This window comes from Gymnoscopelus microlampas (assembly GCF_963454915.1).
Source record: "Gymnoscopelus microlampas genome assembly, chromosome: 2".
Taxonomy (NCBI): domain Eukaryota; kingdom Metazoa; phylum Chordata; class Actinopteri; order Myctophiformes; family Myctophidae; genus Gymnoscopelus; species Gymnoscopelus microlampas.
The window spans coordinates 15,164,675-15,187,831 of NC_139939.1; the positions used below are offsets into that span (position 1 = coordinate 15,164,675).

Consider the following 23,157-nt stretch of genomic DNA (forward strand, 5'->3'; position numbering starts at 1 on the left):
AAGATAAACCAGGTGCACCTCAGCAACGTATTTGAGACCAAAGTGAAATATATTTTCCCCTTAGCATATGTGTGTTAATATATATATATCAACACATCACACATCTATAAGGTCTACATCGGTTTATTGAGAGATTAACAGAAGTTATGGTAAGAATAGTTTAAATGGTCTGTAGAAGAGAAAGTGAGGATAGGTCCATATATACAATGCCTACAAACATCAATCCCTACAAGTGAGTTTATCAGGAGAGAATAATTTGACATAATTATCACAATTAAGCAGCAAGCTGTATGTTTTGTCGTGAGCCTTAACATGCAATTTTCCAAACATGAACTCTATAAATTCATGTTTATTGTGATGCACTTGCATATATCTCATTGAAGCTTTATGATTCATTGGGTATTGCACTTTGCTGCTAGAGTTCAACCCTTATAAATGGTATTAATCTACAAGTTTTCCCCCTGCTGCACCCCCTACCTAACCGGCTGCTATACACAGCACTATCTATTACTGCACCCAGTACTGTACCAATTGGGCCAAATTAACTTCCGCCAGCTACCCTTGGTCAGAATGTATTGAGAGGATAGCCCCTTGAGATGTAGCATCTCATTTTAGAGGCAGTCCTATACACATAAGTACAACATTGCATTCAATACAAATACACAATACACACATACAGATACAGTTAGCTTGCTCGGCCCTTGAGATTAGTATCTGTGATTCTGTGGTGTTCTGACAATATCAGCATAATCTACAATAGGAAGTAATACTTGGGAAACTATTATTTTCCTCACTTCAAATGAGAAACAGTTAATTGATGGATAAAGTGAGCACAAACTGACATTATAGAGACGCTCTGTCCATCTGATCGGGGAGCTTTGCTTATTCGTTTTCTCGCCATGAGTATCTCTCCTCTCTCAACATTAACTTCCGATTGCGCCTTCCGTATTGAACTGTGACCCGGCAGCAAGGTAGTTTTGACTATGTGAATACTAAAAACAAACACCTTTTACAACATATTCTATTCCCCAAATTAAATACATTATTATTGTTTTAATAATATACTTCATGTATAAAGTTCATGTGACCAACCTGTGACATCAGTCATCTTTGACGTCAGTCGTTGACTATGACATATCTATGACTTATGATCCCAAATTTGGGCAAGGTTTCAGCCACCCCACTTAGTGCAGTACCAATCATCTACTTGGAGGCCAGTTTATGACATCAGTACTATGATATTATATTGATGACCAGGTCATCAATATAATATAATAACATCAATATAATATAATAACATCAATATAATATCACATGGTCATAAAGGGGACACACAGACTGTTAAAGATATTCGTGAATTTATTCTTTCCAGGGAACCCCTGATCCAACTAATTTGGCTCCAAAGACAGACATGCAAAAGTATGTGGCATGGCACTGCAGGTGAAAGCAGACTGGGATCGTACTGCCAAAGTGTGAAAAAAACAAAATCTGAAAATCCCAGCGATGGGCACTGAGATGGAGAATATAGGACCCTGGGAACATATAGATGGACAAATGCTCTTATAAACATTAAACACACAAAAAACAGGCTCATTGTACTCATGTCTGTATACAGTGAGCCATATTGGGTCGGTTTACATCATCTCTGGTCAGACAAAACAAACAAAAAACTCAAAACTAATTATTTTAGAAATATTTGAACCACATGGATCCTAATGTCTCTATTCTGGGTTAGGCCTAAGGCATTTCATAATAGGAGAACATTCTACAGATATATATATACAAGCTCACAACACGTTAAAACGCTATTGTAGGTGAAGAGATTTGGTGTATAAAAAGGAAAAAAGGAGGGGATCAAGTATAGAGCCCTGGGGGACGCGAGTCAACAAAGTATATAGTGTTAAAGTGGTTAAGAAACAAGCTGATACCAGACATCATTCTCCCTCCTTAGACATTGTCTAGTGCACTGGTTCTCAACATTGGGTCTAGTGACCCCCAAGGGTCCAAATGGACCAATATGGGTCTGTACAGAGTTAAATTAACACGGAGGAGATTGCAGTGTGGTCCTAAAGAATAAAAAAGGTATCAAATGAGGGTCCGTGGCCTAATGCATATCCTGGGGTCCTTCAAATTAAAACGTTTTAGAATCATTGGCCTAGTGGTCCTTGGCATCACATTGTGACGGTTCCCACCCCGTAACAATGGTAGAACAGACACACATGCCGTTTAAACGGGTCCACAATCATGTAGGCAAAGGTTTGCTCCCGGTCTTGTCTCGCGGGGTAACAGCGGCCGGACGCGTCACAAGCACAGACTTTGAGCACTGTGGAAACGACACTGATCTCCTTCGTCTCCGGGTCCTTCTTTACGCTCACGAGGTCTTTGTAGATGAGCTTTGTGGTGTCAATGTAGGGAGAGATGAGGTCCTCATACTGACAGAGCTCTCCTCCCAGACACAGGTGCTTAAAGAGGCGGAAGAGGAACTCCACGCGCCCCTCTCGTCCAATAACGTGATAGTTTTCGCTGTCCTGGTCCTGAAGCATCCGCCTGAGCTCGTCGTAGTCGGAGTGGACCTCGTGGTAGCATTTGAGCACATGTCCAGAGGACCTCACGATCTCACGGGTGTAGATCGGGTCGAACAGCTCTGTGGACACTTTGGTGCACGGCACCGTCTCCACCTCGACGGACACCACCGGACTGTCGAGAGGAACCCAGGCCCCCGCCTCCATCTTTCTCAGGCTGGCCACCACGTTAGGGTCTTTGAAAAAACTCTGTGCAAAGTCTTTGCTGTTGTAAGGGTAGAACTTCTGGTCAAAGCTGTAACATTGGGCTGAAATCCTCCCCAACATGGACCATTTCAGGAATAATTGTAAAGTGTCTTTGTCTTGTAGGAAGGAAAATGTCTTTTCTAGAGGAGTGAAAGAAAACTCTTGCTCAAATGTGCGCGTCACTTCGGCCATTTTGTAGTATTGTTCCTTTCTTTCAAAAAGTGGGTAAATCTGAACAAAAATGTGTGAAGTACAGCTAAGCTGAAATCAAATATAATTGGTATCCACAAAGTTTAAATGTGTCATGCCTTTGCCATGGCTTCCCTTGTATTTCAACAACACAATGTATTACCATGGCAACGAATGCCCAAGACTGATGACATCAGATGTAAACATTGCAGGTCATGTGACCTGCTGCAGTCCAATGGTTCAATCAGTGGGAGGCCACCTCCCCCACAAAGCTGTGTTGTGTTACCTTAGGATCAAGTAGCACTACAACAGAAACAAACTGTGTCACACACAACACAAGTAGGCAGAAGGCAGCAAATTAACCAAATGCTGGGGCAGCCTACACATATCAGCCTACACATATCAATGTGTGATACTGTAGATGCAATAGTATATCAGAATATATCACTTGGATCAATGTTTCGGTTTAATGTCAACCCCAGCCTGGCAAATATGAACAAAATGAACTTTTTGCTTGGTTGGGAAACCTACTTACTACTGTAAGTAACTGATTAAAGGACTACTTTAGCCTAAAGTATGACATTCCAACCATAATGTGTCCCATTTAAAAGGAGTAGTAAGAATCTCCATGAATCCAAGGCTTCATGGGGTGTGTAATTGATAGAAAATAAGTAATATTTTGGGTGAACTACTACTTTAACACGATGACCCATTTTAGATGTTGTCACTCGCTCATGCAAGTGAGTACAGTGAAATGTTGCAGTGCATGATCCACAGACAGTGGTAATTATATGATGGTGAAAACAATAAACAAGATATAATTAAAAATATATGAGCAGAGCTGGATTCTTGAACGGGCCTGTCGGGCCTAGGCCCAAAGGTCAGGTGGCCCTCTAGAACATTGGACCAACTGAGACCCACTGTTCCAGAGCCCAACCCTGCATTTCAGGAACCAAAAACCTTTGTTAACTTTCCACATAGCTCTGTGTGATGTCCTTATGTCCTCTAGTGTTCAACACAAGTACATGCATTTATTTCACAGATTTATGAAGCCATGGCAGAGAACTTGCCCAAGGCTCCTGGACCTTCTGTATACCATAGAACTGGTTGTTGATAATAACTTGCGTTATTCCATTTGGCTGTATTAACATGTTTATTTCTGTTCTCCATCACAATCATCTATCACAATGTTATGCCTTGGCTGATACAACCTAAAACACTGTTTTGCGTCTCATTAATGGATACATAAGCTGTGTAAAAAAGGCTATACTGTATATGGGTTACATAAAAAAATAAAACAATTGGCTGTACCTAATATGTTGATACAATTAAATTGATGTTATTATTTTAATGTGATGTATTTGTGACATGCATTGTAAGTTCATATACCAGTCACTGAGTGGCATAAATACATAAATAAATACATCTTTGCATTAAACTTCTTCCACAATCATCAAATATGTGTTCTTTTGTGTTGTGTTGTGTTGTGTTGTGCTGTGTTGTATTGCACACACACGCACGCACGCAGGCACGCACGCACGCACACACACACGCACGCACACACACACACGCACGCCACATTAAATGGACATCGGCAAGACAATTGTTTTCCCATTGTACCCATTTATTTCCACAAAAATAATGGTTCACACCCACGCACACAAAGTAGCACAGTCATACATAGTAAGAGCACACATGTCAAAATCATTTGTCAAAGACAAATGCCTTTGGTAAATACAATATACAATAGGTACAACAAAAATAGTGAGTTGAGAAATGTAGTAGACATAAGGGGAAAACTGACCTTATTAGCACAATGTAACAAATTAGGAATACAGTGGTAAATAAACAATATCTACAAATAGCAGTTAACCAACAATTGGGAACTGTTTAAAACAATATTATTTGTTATAAATACACCACCAGTAAAATTTAACTTTTGGCTTCATTATCAACATCACGCAGGCAGAAAAGCACCGCAGAGTTTCACATGTTCAGAGAACAAGTGTTGTGTGACAAGACACACATTTCCTACATAGGCTGGATGCATACAGTATATTATGTGCAAGTCCAGGAACATCGAGGCTAATTCATTTTGCATTGAGTGGATAAATGTAATAATAAAACATGTTTTCTTGCTAAAGAATATAAAACCTCTTATGTGACACACCTTCAAGTTGACAACCTTTACAAATAAACATTTCAATCTTTCAGTCATATTAGTTGCAGCAGTGCAGTGACGTTAACTTGAACCACTTTAACTCTGACGTTCCTAAGTTGGGCATGTCATAAATCATTTTAGGTAAAATAGCAGATCTACAAGCTCACAACGTGTCACGGTGCGACGTGTTGTGAGATTGTAGATTTGCAATAAAAAATATTTAATTAAAAACAGGGATAAAAGGTGGTGCAAGAGACATGTTTTTGTAGAGATTTTATTTTAGAATTATTTTGGTTAAAGGTTAAAGCTCTGTATGATAATCATCACTGCTACAGTGTTAGTTCAGTAACAGGGGTCTACCCATCTCTCCAGAACTTTAGTAATCAGAAAATACATTTTCATGTCGGGATACCAATTTGATCCAATCAGAAGAGCGACAAGGATAATTTATCAGCTTAATTTTTTGTATTCAAGTTCCAATTTTGTCTGGTCATTGTTTTTGTTTCATCACTTCCAATTGCACTTGTTTATTCTGTATCCTGTGTGAGTTCTCTCCTGAAAATGCATTTTCTGTTTACTAAAGAGCTGGAGAGAGAGGGAGACCCCTATTACTGAACAAACACTCTATAGAATATAGACCTATTTAAGACTTATTTTAACAAAGAAATATCACTTGGACCCTCTTTATGTTGTTAAATGCATGCTATGGAATAGCTAAAATCCCTCTCTATTCTGTTTTACTTGGCAGTGTGTATGGCCTGGTGCCGGATGAGATTACTCAGGAAGGAGAACTTCTTTCCACACTGTGAACAATGAAACCTTTTCTCGCCAGTGTGCACACTCTGGTGGACCTTCAGGTTGTTGGAGGTGGAGAACTGCTTCCCACACTGGGTGCAACGATAAGGTCTCTCCCCCGTATGGACCATCTGGTGGCGTTTCAGGCTGCAGAACTGGCCAAACCGCTTCCCGCACTGGGAACACTGGTAGGGTTTCTCCCCGGTGTGCACGCGCTCGTGGATCCTCAACTGGCACAGGTGGGCGTAGCGACGCGTGCAGAAGGCACACGCGTACGGGAGACTGGGCTGGTACTGCTGTGGCTGGGTCCCTACTGCGCCGGCTGCCCCTTGGTCCTGAACCGCCATTCGCTGAGCGTTCGGATCCTGATCGGAGGGCGATCGATGTTTGGCGTTCAGGTGGGGGAGTAGGGACGAGTCGGGCATCTGCTGCACGCCCGACCAAAGCGGCGACGTTTGCAGCTGGCGGGGCTCTGCCGCTCCTGCGGCGATAGACGAAGGAACGGGAGGATTCTTGTAGGCGGGGAGGCGATTGTTGTAAACGTCGTTGCAGTCAAACATCATGTCTTTGGATGGGCTCTGTGTCTCTGTTAGCTGGATACATGGCAGAGGAGGGTGCTGGTAGCCGGTGTCGTGAGTGTTCCGGTTCCCCAGGTTTCTTACGCCTCCCATGATTGCTCCTCGTTCGCCGCCTCCTCTGTGAAACGCCACTCCCGCGTTGCCGTCTCGCATCCACGAGGCTGTGACATCGCCGCCGTGCTCCATCTGATCAGAAAACGAGTCCATGGCATCAAACTTAGTCTTGGAACTTGCCTGGTGGTCACTGGTACTTTTAGGCATTCGGGAAACCGTGGGCAAACTTGAAGAGAGGTTGGTCCTTATATGGGTGAAGGGAGGTGATGATGAGTTTCCTGGAAGAGCGTCTGGGGTGAACATGGAACAAGATGGCTGCGGCGCGTCTTCAGTCTCCACGTCCTCCAGCCATTGTGGGAGTGTTTGAGAGGGACTCTGTCGCTCCATCACGTCCCTGGCTGTCATAGCATGTAGGAGAGAAAAGGGATGCATTAAAGGTGGTGAAAGTGATGTTTTTGTTAAAAAGTTCAAACTCTAATGCAATAATAATCCTTGTTAGAGAGTTTGTTCAGTAAGAGGGTGTCTCCCCATCTCTCCAACTCTTTAGTAAACAGGAATGTTTTTTTCTGGAGAGAGAACCCCACCATTTATCAGTTCCATTTTCACTTGTTTATTCTGGAAGAGTTCTCACCCCAGAATAGATCAAATTGATATCCCCGAGATGAAAATGCATTTTCTGTTTACTAAAGAGCTGGAGAGATGGGTTACTAAACACACACTCTATAGCAATCACTGCCATCGAAATATAGAGCCATTTAACACTTACTTAAACAATAAAATATAACTCGCACACCCCCTTAAAAACAAAATTATGTATACTCCCACATAAGGAACTCAACAGGCTACCTGGCATGTCATCCAGGCCCTCGTCTTTTGCCTGACGCTTGCACTCCATCTTCCGACCGGTCTGCTGGCTCTGCAGGGACAAGGAAGGCATTGAGCAGGTCAGCCTCCATACTCCATAACAGTGGTTCTCAAACATTTTGATTTCAAGGACCCCCAGTTTGGGGGCCACAGACCCCCATAACTCAAGAGAGTGTACACATGGAACCAAATGGACCCTTATGGGTCCATTTGGTTTCATGTGTCCACTCTCTGACTTACAGACGTGTAAGGGTCCATTTGGTTCCTAACTATGAATCATTTAGCTGGGGACCCCCTGGAACCCTCTCAAGGACCCCTGGGGGTCCCCAGACCCCACTTTAAGAACCACTGCTCGATAACAAGCCTGGCAGGTTTCAAAAGAGTTCAAAGAATCATTGATGTTACTTAAATGGTAATAGATTTAGAATAGGAATCAATATGATTTCATGGTGGATAATTAAGTGAGAAAGGTACTTTAATTTAGCTTGCCTGTTTTGGGGCGTGGTTAAAAAAGCAAAGAGGCACTGATTTTAATTAGCCTAAAGCTAGGTTTCATTCACCTGGGAGGCCGGGACAGACACTCACACCTGTAACCCTCGCACAGTATCAGGTCATTCAAAATGAAATGGTGAGGACAGCTAGAAAAACCCCTGCTGAAACTAGCAAATGTGATGATTCATCCCCTGCAATGATGCAGCGAGCTTCATTGTTGAATGCTCTTTTTGAATGTATTCATCAGTGTTAAATTAAACTCTAATGATTAATTAATCATTCATCAATGAGAGAATGCACTATTTACAAAGGACGAATGTCTGCTGTGTGACCCACAAAAGAATGACCGATTTAACAAATAGCCTATGTACAAGCTCAAGCGTTGTGAACCCTCAAACCCACATCTTCAGAATTGCTTTCCCCAGGTAACCCCTTTTCCCTTGTTTGTACAGTTTTTTTTACTCTAAGACACAATTTGTTTTATTCGTATTCATTATTAGATACTACTTCATCGTTATTATTTGACCAAAAATAAAGTTCAGGTCTTAAATCTTTTCCATGTAAAACAAATTTGAGTACTCAGACAAGCACTATGTGTTTTTTGTTTGTTTCTACCAATTAAGTTTATTTATTATTTTATTTTTTTCCTTTTAAAATTACTTTTTCTTTCAGTAGCAGTCATGGAAATTGTTTCTGTGAGAGACCTCCAGCACCAAACACTGTTTATACTCCCAAATGATGCATTCTAAGTACATTTTCATCTGTTTGCAGAACTCTGTGATAGTTGAAAACTGGATTTTTAATATTCGCTTTGTGTGCATCTTTGTCTGAAGTAAACTTTCACACCAAATGCAATACTGGCTTCATTCAAGCAGAATAAGCGTCTATATTTTCAGGGCAACAACATTATTACAATACAAAGATATTCTTGTAAAAATATAGAATATTTATTGGTGGTATCATATTACATTGTAACCAATATATGCACCTGTAGAAAATTCTTACCAAAAAAAAGGAAGAAAAAGTCCCACATAAGAACATTGTTTGTTTAAGCTACAAATGTGATGTTCACAGGCTCGAAAGTAACAGTTTAATGCTATTAAAATGCAGTTTGTAAACATTAATGCATTACAAGAGTACCCAAGTCCTGACGTCACTCGTTCATCCCCTGGGTCACGGAAGTAATTTTTCTATGGAGAATAACATTGGGTCATCTTAGAATCGTCTCATAAGAATTGTGGTCCAAAAATAAACAAACTGTCTCTGCAATATTGTCAAGGAGGTGGCTCTGTATCGTTTACGATAGTCAAGTCACTCATATTTGATACAGTCTGTTTCTGGCGAACATTGTACTAATTCGGCGGCAGTAACATAAGCATTGTAGATCAGCTATTTTCAGCGAAGAGATTTAGTGTAGAGGGAAAAAGGAGGGGGCCAAGTACAGACCCCTGGGGGACCCCGGTCAACAAAGTATATAGGGTTTCAGTGGTTAAACTCATGGAATGCTGCTTTATGTACCTACTGTACTCTGAAAATCTCTGTCAAGCACCAACCATATAAAAAGCTGAAGTTCCTGAAAGGGAATCTTCATCAGAAACATAATGGCAGTTTGTTCTATGAGTGGGGGACAAATCCCCACAAATAATCAAAAAATATATAAAACAAACTAGCCGCCACAAAAAAGTGGAGAGTCCTAGGGTTCCCAAGGAGGCAAAAATCCAATTCAAAAACAATAGAGGGAGACCACTGCATATTGGTAAAATAAATGGTGCATTTATATAGCGCTTCTATCCGAAGCGCTTTACATTACATTGATATTGCAAACATCGGTTTAATGAAAACAACGTTTAGTAACCATCCGAGGAAGCGTATCTGATACACAGGAGGAGGGGCTGGGGGCAGAAAGAATGTAGACTTCAAATAGCCTTTTTCAAGTGATAATGTGTCGTCCGAGGTGAAGGCTTATGTGTGGCTAATTGTGTTGCGGTGATAATGGCCGCTGGCCATGGGAGTTTCGAAGTAATTCACACATTAACTTCATTAGTATCCCAACTGCACGAACATCATCAGGAGTGCAACAACAACGACTGCAAGGTACCCTAACCTTTTCACATGGCACTGCATGAACCACCGTTTGGAACTGGCTGCATCTGATGCTGTGGATGAGGTTCAGTCAGTCAACCACTTCAAATCGTTCAAAATCCACAATGTATACAGTCAGTCTAATAAAGTTGCACAGGAACATAAATAAGCAGCAGCAGAAGTGAAATCACATGTCGTGAAAATTGGCAGAGTTTTGGTAACCAACCAGCAGGCTGTGTGGAAGTCGTATGAAGCCCAAAATGCTGCAGGAGACCAAACCCCACACACACACAAATGTTGTAAATTGGATGTTTGGTCCACAAAAATATAGTGATATTATATGTAATTATTTATTTATTGAGCCAAGGAAGAACGATTAAAAGTCGATGCTCAACTTCAATCTGCCATGTCGAAAACCCCAAAACCAAAACAGAAGTGTTGGTGTAGTCATGGATGCAGACCTGAATTTCAAAAGTCACATTAACACAATTACAAAGTCAGCCTACTATCGCCTTAACAATCTATCAAGGATTAAAGTAGTTGTCTCAGAAGGTTTAGGGAAAGGTTGCCCATGCATTCATCGACTACTGTAACAGTGTCTTTACAGGTGTCCAAGAAACAAAATCAGACTGCAGCAGCAGTTGACATGTAAGTTGATTCAGAACGCTGCTGCTCAAGTCCTTACTAATAACATGAAAGTGGATCATATCACTTCAGTTCTCAGGTCTTTACACTGCCTCTCTGCCTGTCAAAGAACCCATTTCAAAATGCAGCACTAAATGGTTTTGGGTCAAACTACATTTCTGGTCTTCTGCTACGTTATGAACCATCCAGTCCTCTCAGGCTGTCTGGGACAGGTCTGCTTTCTGAACCCCGACAACACTACTAAACATATAAGCAGCGCTCCGTTTGTATGCACCACATACATATCTGGAACAAACCAGAACATTGCAGTTATTTTAGCTCACCATTATTTCTTAACATATTGACTCTTTATTAACCATTTTTTTTATTCTATTCAAATATTATTTTAATAAGTGTTTCTTTTGCACTTGGTCTTAATGCTCTTAATCTTTTGTGCTATACACATTTTTAGTTTTTTTGATTGTTCTGCTGATACCAAACGAGAACTTTGTCTGGTAATCACAGCCTTGATCACTCGCTCACACTTTTCCATCTATTCTCACTCCACTATAATGTTTACTAAAAACATAAATACCAATAATAAAAAAGAATCCACGTTTCATTGTTGTATAAAACTAATCTCTTAATGGTGTTTTTTTTGTTTTTTTTTAAGATACCTACAGTACTTATGAAGGGGTATATTTGGGACAGCTGTGTTGCTATTGAGTAAGAGAACAGTACAGTGTCCTACGACCATACATTCAATAGCAGCCCTGTTACAATTCTATTTATTCATCTATGCATCTATTCATCCTGTATCTATTCATACAGGATTAGCCCTTTTGCAGTAACATCCAGTCCTAAACATGCATGTCTACAGCCAGAGCACCCATAGGAAAGAAACCAATGTGTAACAACATGTAAACTCCACACTGAACGGCCCTAGTTGGGCTCGAACCCTGGACCTTCTGACTGTGAGGTGACAGTGGCGGGAGAATAGATCATTTTCCTCTTCAGAAGTACGATTTTAAAAATATATATAAAACAATTAACCACTTTAACCCTGATGTCCCTATTTTATACATGCCATTATAGGCCAAATGATTTTGAAAATATTCAAAGATATTTTAAAAATAGCCAGTAAAAAATGTACAGTAGACCAGTGGTTCTCAACGTGGGGTCAGGGAACCCCCAGGGGTCCTTGGGGGGGTTCCAAGGGGTCCCCAGCTAGGGCTGCCTGTCACCATTACAAATTTAAGTTGACGATTAATTGTCACTCAAATAATTGCGATTGACAATGTAATTGTGTGTTTGGCATTGAACATTGGGACATATGAATACAACTTTAATTTCTGTTTGCCTTTTAGGCTTCCTAATAAAAAGAAATGCACAGAGTAGATACGACAAATCACTTAAATATACAAATAAATTATTGACACATTTAACAAATTTATACATGTAAAAATAGCAGAAATAGCTGATCTACAAGCTTACAACATGTCACGTGATGCGTTGTAAGCTTGTAGATCAACTATTTTAGCTTTTTGTTTTACATGTATAACGTTGTGAACATTTTTCAACGATTATGACGATTATGCAGAAGTAATTGCGATTATCTCAAATAATTGCAATCAGACCATTATGTAATAATTGTGACAGGCCTATCCCCAGCTAAATGATGGATAGTTAGGAACCAAATGGAACATTAAAGGATCTGTAACTCTGAGAGTGTACAAATGGAACCAAATGGACCCGGGGAGAACCACTGCTGTAGGCAAGCTTGTATAGTTCGGCTATTTTCTAAAACGTCTTCGAAAATGTTCAAAATGTAAAAAAAACTAAAAGAAAACAACAACGACCAAGTTCAGTGCATTCAGTGCTGGATCTTCTGATGCCTCTTCAAGTTGCTGGGATGGGAGAAGCGCCGGCCGCAGATCGAGCAGCTGAACGGCCGGGCGCCCGTGTGCACGTTCACGTGCATCTGCAGCTGGCTCTGGCACACGAAGCTCTTGCCGCACACCTGACACACGAAGGGCTTCTCCCTGGTGTGGCGCGCCATGTGCCTCTGCAGGTCCGCCTGCACGAAGAAGCACTTGCTGCAGCTGGTGCAGCTGAACGGCCTGTACATGGAGGCCGGGTTAATGTGGGTCTGGTCGCCTGCATACGGAGTGGGTCTTTGGCCGGGATGTCCGGAATGTTTTTGGTAGGTTTGAGGGCCGGCATTGGGAGACGGTCTTTGGCTTAGATGATTGACAGGAGGATACGATGTGTACGGATTGCTACCCGGGTGCTGCACCCTGACTGTTCGTTCCGAGTGCTTGAATTGGCCTGCCGCCGTGGTGTTAATGTTCTGTCTACTGGACCGGTGCGTGTCTCCGGTGATGGCGTGGGAGGTAGTTAGACCAGTAAAGGTGCCTGGAGCGTTGCCAGGAGGGTAGAACCAGGAGCCCTTACCCGCCGGTTCTGTCCAAACGGGCTGTTTCTTAGGCGAGGTAAGCGTTGCGTCTCCCGATCTCTCCGTTCTCCTGATGGTCTGGTCTACCATCGACTGTCCCGCATTGCACCACCGAAGCGCCCCGTCTTCCTCGCCTGGAGCTGCCTCGCCGTCGATCACTATCACTTCTGAAACGGAAGACCCGGGAGCGAGGCTGGTGACACCGCTGTTGCGGCCGACGCCATTTTGCAGTGCAGGCCCGGTCGGTTGTTGGCCGGTATGCGACGATGCAGTCTCCATTGCGACGGCAGAGGGAGGTGCTACGGCACAGGGACGTGCTACCGACGCGTTATCAACACACGCCGTCACACTCACGCACACCTGAGGCAGAGTATCCCCCGCCATGCCCCAGTGTCCCCCCTCCTCGCCATTGACCCCCCCGTCCTCACTTGGCAGCTCGGTCTTGGCCGCTCTGACATCGCTTCCCGTTAACTCTGGCCGGGAATTGTGGGCGGTGTCACTGAGGGTACCGTCTGTCTCAGACCGGACGACAACGAAGGAGATGACATCGGATCCACTGACCTCCGTTTCGCCGGGACGTCCAGCCGCTTTCCCGTCGCTGTGATCATCCAGGCCTCCGGGGGGAGATGTAACGACATCTTCTCCTCCAGCTCTGGCGCTGATGCAAGCCCCTGTGAACGTCTCCTGGCCAGGCTCTCTGGTCTCCACTGCTCCCTCCACCTTCACGATCAGCAGTTGTTTCTCACCGTCAACCTCGGCATCTGCGGACTGATAAGAGAGACTCATTAGATTTCTGGCAAATGTAATATCATGTCTATATAGTGCAATAGAGCAATTTGGAAGATATTCAGGTTATAAGATACATTTCAACAAATCTAATGCTTGCCTCTTACATATCGTCACCGTTTGGCAGAAACCTTGTCCACATCCACATTGTACGTTTTTATGTTTGTTTTGGAAAACAATGCCCTTTGTTGTAAGACAGTGTGACAGGTTTTGGGGTTGTAGATCTGCCGTTTTTGAACATAGGGGATTATTATGTTTTGCCTATAACTACATACATGTATAGGCCTTTCACAATTATTACATAATCGTCTAATCACATCATTTTAGATAATCGCAATCATTTTTGTCATCGTCATAATTGTTTCCATGTTGAAAAATGTTCACACATGTAAAAAAGCAGAAATAGCTGATCTACAAGATTACAACGCATCAAAAAGTGACGTGTTGTAAGCTTGTAGATCTGATCAGCTATTTCTGCTATGTTTACATGTATACAATTATTAAATATGTCAATAATTTCTTTGTATATTTTAAGTTATTTGTCATATCTGCCCTGTGCCATTTTGTATTACGAAGCCTAAAAGTCAAACACAAATTAAAATTGTATTCATATGTTCCAATGTTCAATACCAAACACACAATGAAATCGTTAATCGCAATTATTTGCGTGACAATTAATCGTCAACTTAAATTTGTAATCGTGACAGCCCTATACATGCAGCCCAACATATGGATGCCAAGTGAAAGTGGTTAAGTCTATCTGTAGGTTTTTATAAATATTTAACCAATACAAAGTATTAACAAGAGCTTAAGACTAAATAATAACTACCCTGGATGCATTGGAACACTTTTGTCCATTTCCTGAAGAGTAACAGTGTTGGGCATACCCAACGGCAATGATATGACGCCAACAAAAAACATTTATGAGTCATACATTTCACTGAACACCAGGGGGGGATAAATACTCAGGAATAAATATGGCACCACGTTTAGATAATCTTTTTAGAAAATGATACCTCTCATATAGATGATATAGAAGTGGATATGTGTAAACAGCTCACTCTAATAGATGTTATAAGAATAAATATTATCTTACACGCACGCACGCACGCACGCACGCACGCACGCACGCACGCACACACACACACACACACACACACACACACACACACACACACACACACACACACACACACACACACACACACACACACACACACACACACACACACACACACACACACACACACACACAGCTTCTTTTTTTTTAGTCTGAATAAACACATTACACAATTTATTTAGCCCATGGGTGGTCATGCTCTTCTCAATTTGCAGTATTACTCAAACAATTAAGAAATTGTACTGGGGAGACGGGACTCACTATGGGCCCAGGTGGAGCCTTTGTCTTTGTACTGTTAAGCCTGAGTTATAAGTAGTAAGTAAGCCTTGCCCATAGGGCCTGAGTTATACAGTACCAAAAATAGCAGATCTATAAGCTCACAACGTGTCACGTTGCATTGTGAGCTTGTAGATCGGCTATTTTCGGTGCACGATTCTGCACGCAACAAAGTATAAATCGGGCACTATATTTTTAAAGCACTTAAGATTATTGCCTTCTATTCTCCCATCATCAGAATCCTGATCTGAACACTTAGTAAAATCAATCACAAAAAATGGTCACATTGTCACACCTCTACCAACACAACTACAGCCATAAAAGGGGAACATGCTGACATTTCTGTACTCTGGTTTGTCACGTCTCACTTTCTAGGCCACATGTTTGACAGTACTGTTTGACATAAAAGTATCACATTGTTGGCCAGTTGTGTGTATCCTTGCTGTACCTGTGTGCGTGTGTGTGATGTGAAAACAAAACAAGTACCTGTACACCTGTACCATTTAAAATACAGATCAAATTGAAGTGAAGCATATGAATAATTGAGTATCACATTGGATAGGTTGATTATTTGTATTCATGGATTTATTGTTCCTTCATTGTGATTGTAAATTAACCACTTAAACCCCATATGGTTGACTCCCTTAGGGCTCTATGGTAGTATATTTTCAGTTTATTGTGGAGAAAGCTTTTGCTCGATAAGCCGATCAATAAGCTCACAAGGCATCGCGAGCTTCTGCGAAAGCTTTCCCCACAATACGGATGCTGGGGTTTAAGTGGTTAATATCTATCCATATCTTTTCGGCCATTATTTATATTGCGGTATTTATTGTAGGCACAACTGTTATGTTCAATTGTGATTGAAATAAACTAAAATAAATAAATAAATATCTGCTGGGTATGGTGAGTCTACATGTCCTTGTTTGTGTTTCAGAAAAAAGGATGGCAGGTTTCTGAGCTGTCCACAAATGAGACACAGAGTGAGTGAGTAGACATAAATGATACCATACTATAATGAGCATCAATGAGGAGCACTGAGGACCGATTATATGAAGATACGTCTGAAAATGGGTGAGGTGGTCCTTTAACCACAAGCATCCTAGTGTCCCTATTCTGGGCATGTCATCAAAATAGGTTAACATTTGCCAAAAATAGCAGATCTCTTTTTTGGAAGAGAGAGTTGGAGTAGAGGAGAAAAAGAAGGGGACCAAATACAGACAGACCCCTGGGTTTATATGTTTTAAGTGGTTGAATCTGTCTCTATAGGAACATAATCCAAAACTCTACACATGCTTTGTGCAAATTCATTTTTTTTTTTAGAATGAAGTCGGAGTTCATTCATCAAATATGATCTGGAAGCCATTAATTCAATATTAATTCCAGCATGTAAAAAGCATTCATGGAGAAGCGATACCTGTAGAGGCTGAAACTCAACTTAGAATTCAGAAATGTTATGTGCAGCATGTGCCAAAATTCTGTCCTCTGCCCTTTTTTCCCCTAACCACCAGTCATTGTATAAAGAACAGTGGTAAGCATGGCATTCTGCTTTATACATCCTCCATAAATAAATAAATAAATAAATAGATAAATAATAGTTATAAACCAGCACAAAACTATTTTGTTTACAGATATTAAAGGAAAACGATTATCGTTAAGTTGATTACAGCAGTGTAATCAACATGGCTCAGAGAATAAAACATATCTTCCTTATATCTATCTACAGTACTAAAACATCCCTCTTTATGTAGTTGTTAACAGACGGTTCTTGCTGACTGACACAGTCTGTCATCTGAGGAAGAGTTGCACTTCTGTTTTTCTTTAAATATCGCCGGCCAGTGACCAGTTCAACATTCTGTGTGTGTACTACAGTCACGTAGTGACTCCTACCAAAACCATTAACCCCAAGACACGAGACAAGATCCTCTCCTGTACTTTGCCACAGCAACCTCAGAAGTTGACACCGGCAATGCAAGACAGCAAGTTATCTGCCTTGTTGATGTTCAGTCATAGACCATGAAAAAGCTGAAATCTGCTCTTTTTACTTTATTTATTTTTTCAGCTCCAGCACCACTACAAACAGTCCTCCACACCACAGCATAGTGGTAAATGAACACCAACCAAGTATTGATAACTACCAACTTTCAATGCTAAATAAAACCAAATTGCCAGATTATTATATATATCAACCTATTATTTTGATGGAAATTAATAGGTTAAAAAAATGAAACTGAAGGCCTAATACCGTATATACAGCACATGTGTATACAATGTAGTTCATATCATAAATGATCATATCATACATGTTTAAATTACGTTTGAAAACTCACTCATTGGTGTTTGATGATTCAGACTGAGAGTTGCTGTTTTCCTGCCCCCCCCCCCGTCTATTGTTTTACTCTAAGTATTTTATATTTTTTTACTCAGTGTACAGCACTTTGGTTCAAAGCGGTTGTTTTAAATGTGCTCTATAAATAAAGTGGATTGGACATGATATGTACACGTATGGTATGATATCGCTGCTGTCAGGCAGAAACCGCATTTTCTTTTTTCTTTTTTTGTAAATGAATGTCCTATTTCATCAAACTACAGTGTCACACAAAATAATGCATTTGAATCCCGAAAAGTCACGGTTTTGGACATAATATGGTATCTAGAAGTGTGTTGTACCTCAGTCTTGGTGGTGGTAACCACGTCCTGATCTGGGTCCTGGTCCAAGTTCATAGGTTTGATCTTGGGCATAGGCTGGTTGACCCCTGGTCCTCTGTTGAGAAACCTGGTCCTTCCCTGCAGTGATGGGCCTATGAAGAAGGTACAGGGAGAACAGATCAAGGTGAATTTATTATTTATGTATTTCCACATCAGTAAGTACAACGCTGTGGTTAGTCTAAATAGAATAGACAGTTCACAGTTATATACAAGATAAGATCAACTTGTATTGATCCTTGGACGGAAATTCAGGTGTCAGAAGCGGCAACATAGAAAGAGTGAAACACAGGAGATCTCCAAGCTCACAACGCATCGTTGCTGCGAGGCGTTGTGAGCTTGTAAAATGGCTATTTTCGGTGCGCAATCAAGTATAAATAATCATAGTTAAGCTTAAATATTCAAGCACTAAATATCTGCAATGTCCAAATTCTCTCATATGTGTTCAATTGGATTGAGATCTGATGACTGTGAAGGCGACAGCATATGATTCACATCATTTTCATAATCATCAAACCATTCTGTGACCCCTTGTGCCCTGTGGATCGGGGCAATGTCCTGGAAGAGACCACTCCCATCAGGATATTAATGTTTCATTTTGGGACAAAGATGTTCACTCAGAGGAATAACATTGTATAACATCCTGACTCTAAGGACACGGACACTTGTTTACAAAAAAATGTCTCATTGTTTTCCAAAAGGGCATAACAGTGGCGGACATTTTGTGGTGCCACAGATATAAAACCCATTAATCTCCCCATAGAGATTTCCGAAAATATTCTAAGCCTGGAACCATTGACCAAGCCATTCCGGTGAAGCATGACCATAAAACATTTGATTCTGTTAAAACATATTTGAATATTTAATTGTATAATACTACATTTAATAATATAATATTGTTTGACACAGAGTCAAATGTTTTATGGCCATGATTCACCAGGAGCCTGGATGGCTTGGTTCCAGGCTTAAAATAATGTAAAGCCTAAAAATGTTTTCGGAAATCTCTATGGGAAACATGAATGTGTTTTATATCTGTGGCCCCCACTGCTATTCCCTATACGACTGCTCCATCATCAAAATGCATCAAATCTGCCTGGGAGGCACATCTGTGTCGAGTTGATCGAGGAGATGTGTAGTGGAGAGGATGCACTACGGTTCAGATGATGCCAGGTTGAAGCTCATTCAGTTCAAAGTTACTCTTAAGTAAATATCAACCCACTAAAACCGACAGGAACGCATCTATGTCATTTTAGATTTTAGCTATACACATCGTCTCTGTCGGGTGGAAACCTCATATGTCCAAAACTCTTACTTTTCAGGATTCGAATTCAAAAAGTAGCTTTGTATCTGCGTTGTTCAATACGGTCGTTGACATCATCAAGCGTGCGTGTCATCGGAGCTACAGTAGTTTTGTATCTGGAAGTTAAAACCAGCTCAACTTGAATTTAGATGTGTAGATTTGTATCTTTTGTAGCAGCTACAAACGTCGGATGTATCTGCCTGACAACAACAATATATACACAATAAACGTTTTTTCAGAAAACTGTTTTCTTAAGACATTTTTAGAATGTATAATGAATCTGATTTTTGTGACAGATGTAACCTATCAAAGGGCACGCTACACTTTCTGGTCTTGTTCTAAGATTGTTCCTTTTTGGCAGAACATAGTATACCTTACGTTATATTAGTTTTATGCTGTATCATGGAAAAATACGTTTTTCCTGTTTTCTTTCTCTTTTGTCTGACAATAAAATAAAATAAATAACAAACATATATGGCGGGGAGAATAACTTTGCATTGATTTTTTCAGTGACCCTTCCAGGGACAAGTGAATCAAAACTATGCACACCATACTGCCGGGGTCAAACATTCAGGCGTGTACTGTACTCTTGGTGTATGTATGCCACACATGCATTTAACCACATGTGTAGAATATGGTGAAGGATGACTCATTTGACCATATCACTTTTTTCACATCTCTGTAGACCAGTGCCTGTGGTTTTTCCACCACTGAACTCTCAAATGCGCATGTGTGTCTTCTTTGAAATGAGTGGTTTATGCACGGTTTGAAACCCTACAATAACATCCCTCTCTGTGCTTGCTGACACAGTCCGATCACATCCTGATTTGACAAGAGTTGCACTTCTGTTTTATCTTAAATATCGCCAGCCGGTGACTAGTTCAGCTTTTGAGCACGGTCAACAAATGTGTTTTCGACCACAATTTCTTTCCCATAGATTGAAATGCAGGTTTCACTTTATTAGTCACTGTTCCTTTTGAAACAATGAGCATCCAAATTGTGACTGAAGCATCTTCATCCAAAATCAATCTATCAACAGTACTGTGTATTATGAATATATTGTATATACTTTTTGAAAAGCACCATAGTCAGCACCATAGTTATTAACATAGTTAGTAAACATATTCAGCACCATAGTCATAACATAATCAGCACCATAGTCAATTAACATAGTCAGTAACCATATCACCATAGTCAGCATCACATAGTACCATATTGAGCACATCATTAACATAGTCAGCACCATCTGCACCATAGTCAGCACCAGAGCCATTAACAGTCAGCATCATAGTCATCATTAACATAGTCAGCACCATAGTCATCAGTATAGTCAGCACCATAGTCATCATTAACATAGTCAGCACCATAGTCAGCATTAACATAGTCAGCACCATAGTCATCATTAACATAGTCAGCACCATAGTCATCATTAACATAGTCAGCACCATAGTCATTAACATAGTCAGCACCATAGTCACCATTAACATAGTGAGCACCATAGTCAGCACCATAGTCACCATTAACATAGTCAGCACCATAGTCATCGTTCATAGTCAGCACCATAGTCATTAACATAGTCAGCATCATAGCCATCATTAACATAGTCAGCACCCTAGTCATTAACATAGTCAGCACCATAGTCATTAACATAGTTAGCACCATAGTCATCATTAACATAGTCAGCACCATAGTCACCATTAACATAGTCAGCACCATAGTCACCATTAACATAGTCAGCACCATAGTCATTAACATAGTTAGCACCATAGTCATCATTAACATAGTCAGCACCATAGTCATTAACATAGTCAGCACCGGCCATAGTCATTAGTGTGTTTCTGTGTGTCTCAGTGTGTTTTACCTGCCAGTGCTTCTGTCTGTCTGTCTGTCTGTCTGTCTGTCTGTGTCATGTGTTTACCTGCCAGTGCTTCTGTCTGTCTGTCTGTCATGTGTTTACCTGCCAGTGCTTCAGTGTGTCTCAGTGTGTTTACCTGCCAGTGCTTCAGTGTGTCTCAGTGTGTTTACCTGCCAGTGCCTCAGTGTGTGTGTGTGTGTGTGTGTGTGTGTGTGTGTGTGTGTGTGTGTGTGTGTGTCAGTGTGTTTACCTGCCAGTGCTTCAGTGTGTCTCAGTGTGTTTACCTGCCAGTGCCTCAGTGTGTGTGTCTCAGTGTGTTTCAGTGTGTGTGTGCGTGTGTGTGTGTGTGTGTGTGTGTGTGTGTGTGTGTGTGTGTGTGTGTGTGTGTGTGTGTCAGTGTGTTTACCTGCCAGTGCCTCAGTGTGTGTGTGTGTGTGTGTGTGTGTGTGTGTGTGTGTGTGTGTGTGTGTGTGTGTGTGTGTGTGTGTGTGTGTGTGTGTGTGTGTGTGTGTGTGTGTGTGTGTCTCAGTGTGTTTACCTGCCAGTGCCTCAGTGTGTGTGTGTGTCTCAGTGTGTTTCAGTGTGTGTGTCAGTGTGTTTACCTGCCAGTGCCTCAGTGTGTGTGTGTGTGTGTGTGTGTGTGTGTGTGTGTGTGTGTGTGTGTGTGTGTGTGTGTGTGTGTGTGTGTGTGTGTGTGTGTGTGTGTGTGTGTGTCTCAGTGTGTGTCAGTGTGTTTACCTGCCAGTGCCTCAGTGTGTGTGTGTGTGTGTGTGTGTGTGTGTGTGTGTGTGTGTGTGTGTGTGTGTGTGTGTGTGTGTGTGTGTGTCTCTCAGTATGTGTCAGTGTGTTTACCTGCCAGTGCCTCAGTGTGGGGTCTGTTCATCACACGCACACTGAGGAAGCCCCCCGGCCCCCCGGTGCTCTTGCATCTCTCCGCTCTGTACCTGGCCATCTGCAGCTCCAGCAGCTTGACCTTCCTGCGGAGGAAGGCGTTCTCCTTGTTGCTCTGGTTCACCTCCAGGCTCACCTCGGCGTAGCCGTCGTCCACCACCTTACAGATCTCTGCCACGGCCGCGTTGGCCAGAACCTCCATGATGGACGCGATCTGCGTGTGGAAGTCCATAGCAGCCGAGGAAGACGTCATTGTTGTTGTTGTTGTTGTTGTTGTTTGGTCCCCGTTACGAACACGTCGTTGAAACGTGGACACTTATGAAAAAGCATTAAAGAGCCGCTTGTTGGAGTGAAGAGGATCAGGATCTCTCTCCTGTCGGGTCTACATAGAACTCAGCTTTTTGTGTGTTGATGTGATGATTGTCTGTACGGAAACACATTTACTGATGCCAGATTTTGCGAGAGAAATAAGCAACCGGGGTCTATGAAAACAAGCCCAAAAGAAGTGAGCCCTTCGCCCTTTAAACATATTACATTGACTATTCGAAAATAACCGATCTACAAGCTCACAGCTGTTGTGAGCTTGTAGATTGGCTGTTTAAAAAACAACAACCTTATAAACAATTTGACCTTTTAACAACACAAATCTTGTATGGGGTCCCTCCTAGCTGGCATAACATATTTTCAGATGGGGGTCCGCAGACAAATACAGATTAATTTGGGGGTCCTTGACTTGAAAATGTTTGAGAACCACAGGACAACATTAGGAAGCAAGAAACAAGCCAAAGTCGCTTATAATAAGCGGACATGGCAACACTGATTGTCTGAACGGAAAGACGGAAACACATTCCTAGTGGGAGTGACGATCTCCTCCTACTCCTCCTTCTCCTCCTGTAAACAACACTGCCATCTATTGTTCAGAATGAGTAGCGCAGCAAAGAAAGAAAGATGTTTCACACACTTTGTATGTAGAAAGAAAGAAAGAAAGAAAGAAAGAAAGAAAGAAAGAAAGAAAGAAAGAAAGAATATTTGTTTTTTGGGCCAAGTTGTTCACAGGTTGGTGTGCTTCAGCGGTGGAAAAAAATCTATCTAATATTTTTTACTACTCTGTTACAAGTAAAAGTCTTGTATTCAAAATGTGCTTGAGTAAAAGTAAAAAACCAT

The 23,157-nt window shown here is 41.4% G+C and overlaps 3 protein-coding genes across 3 annotated transcripts; all 3 read right to left on the minus strand.

The window, feature by feature from the left end:
* Window positions 1–2,171: 2,171 nt before the first annotated feature.
* cfap300 (cilia and flagella associated protein 300) lies at window positions 2,172–2,960 on the minus strand (the record flags this gene model as incomplete). Its single annotated transcript, XM_084069930.1, has 1 exon — window positions 2,172–2,960. The coding sequence occupies one exon, from the start codon at window positions 2,958–2,960 to the stop codon at window positions 2,172–2,174; it is 789 nt and encodes a 262-aa protein (XP_083926056.1).
* Window positions 2,961–5,803: 2,843 nt separating this feature from the next.
* LOC311059668 (uncharacterized protein) lies at window positions 5,804–22,410 on the minus strand. Its single transcript, XM_084077683.1, has 5 exons — window positions 21,955–22,410; window positions 17,912–18,042; window positions 13,624–13,830; window positions 7,392–7,461; window positions 5,804–6,943 (listed from the first exon to the last, which is right to left on the minus strand). Exons 1-5 carry the CDS (start codon window positions 22,244–22,246, stop codon window positions 5,856–5,858), a joined length of 1,788 nt encoding a protein of 595 aa, XP_083933809.1. The 5' UTR covers window positions 22,247–22,410; the 3' UTR covers window positions 5,804–5,855.
* LOC311059843 (uncharacterized protein) lies at window positions 8,833–13,420 on the minus strand. Its single transcript, XM_084077937.1, has 2 exons — window positions 9,712–13,420; window positions 8,833–9,647 (listed from the first exon to the last, which is right to left on the minus strand). Exon 1 carries the CDS (start codon window positions 13,339–13,341, stop codon window positions 12,481–12,483), a length of 861 nt encoding a protein of 286 aa, XP_083934063.1. The 5' UTR covers window positions 13,342–13,420; the 3' UTR covers window positions 8,833–9,647; window positions 9,712–12,480.
* Window positions 22,411–23,157: the final 747 nt, after the last annotated feature.

Excerpts from the sequence above, each read along its gene's own strand:
- LOC311059668 (XM_084077683.1), bottom strand. The coding sequence starts at position 22,246 with ATGACGTCTTCCTCGGCTGCTATGGACTTCCACACGCAGATCGCGTCC. Across the intron at positions 18,043-21,954 it reads CCACACTGAGGCACTGGCAG|GCCCATCACTGCAGGGAAGG; the intron begins GTAAACACACTG and ends CCTTCTTCATAG. Across the intron at positions 6,944-7,391 it reads GGGCCTGGATGACATGCCAG|CCAGGGACGTGATGGAGCGA; the intron begins GTAGCCTGTTGA and ends ATGCTATGACAG.
- LOC311059843 (XM_084077937.1), bottom strand. The coding sequence starts at position 13,341 with ATGGAGACTGCATCGTCGCATACCGGCCAACAACCGACCGGGCCTGCA.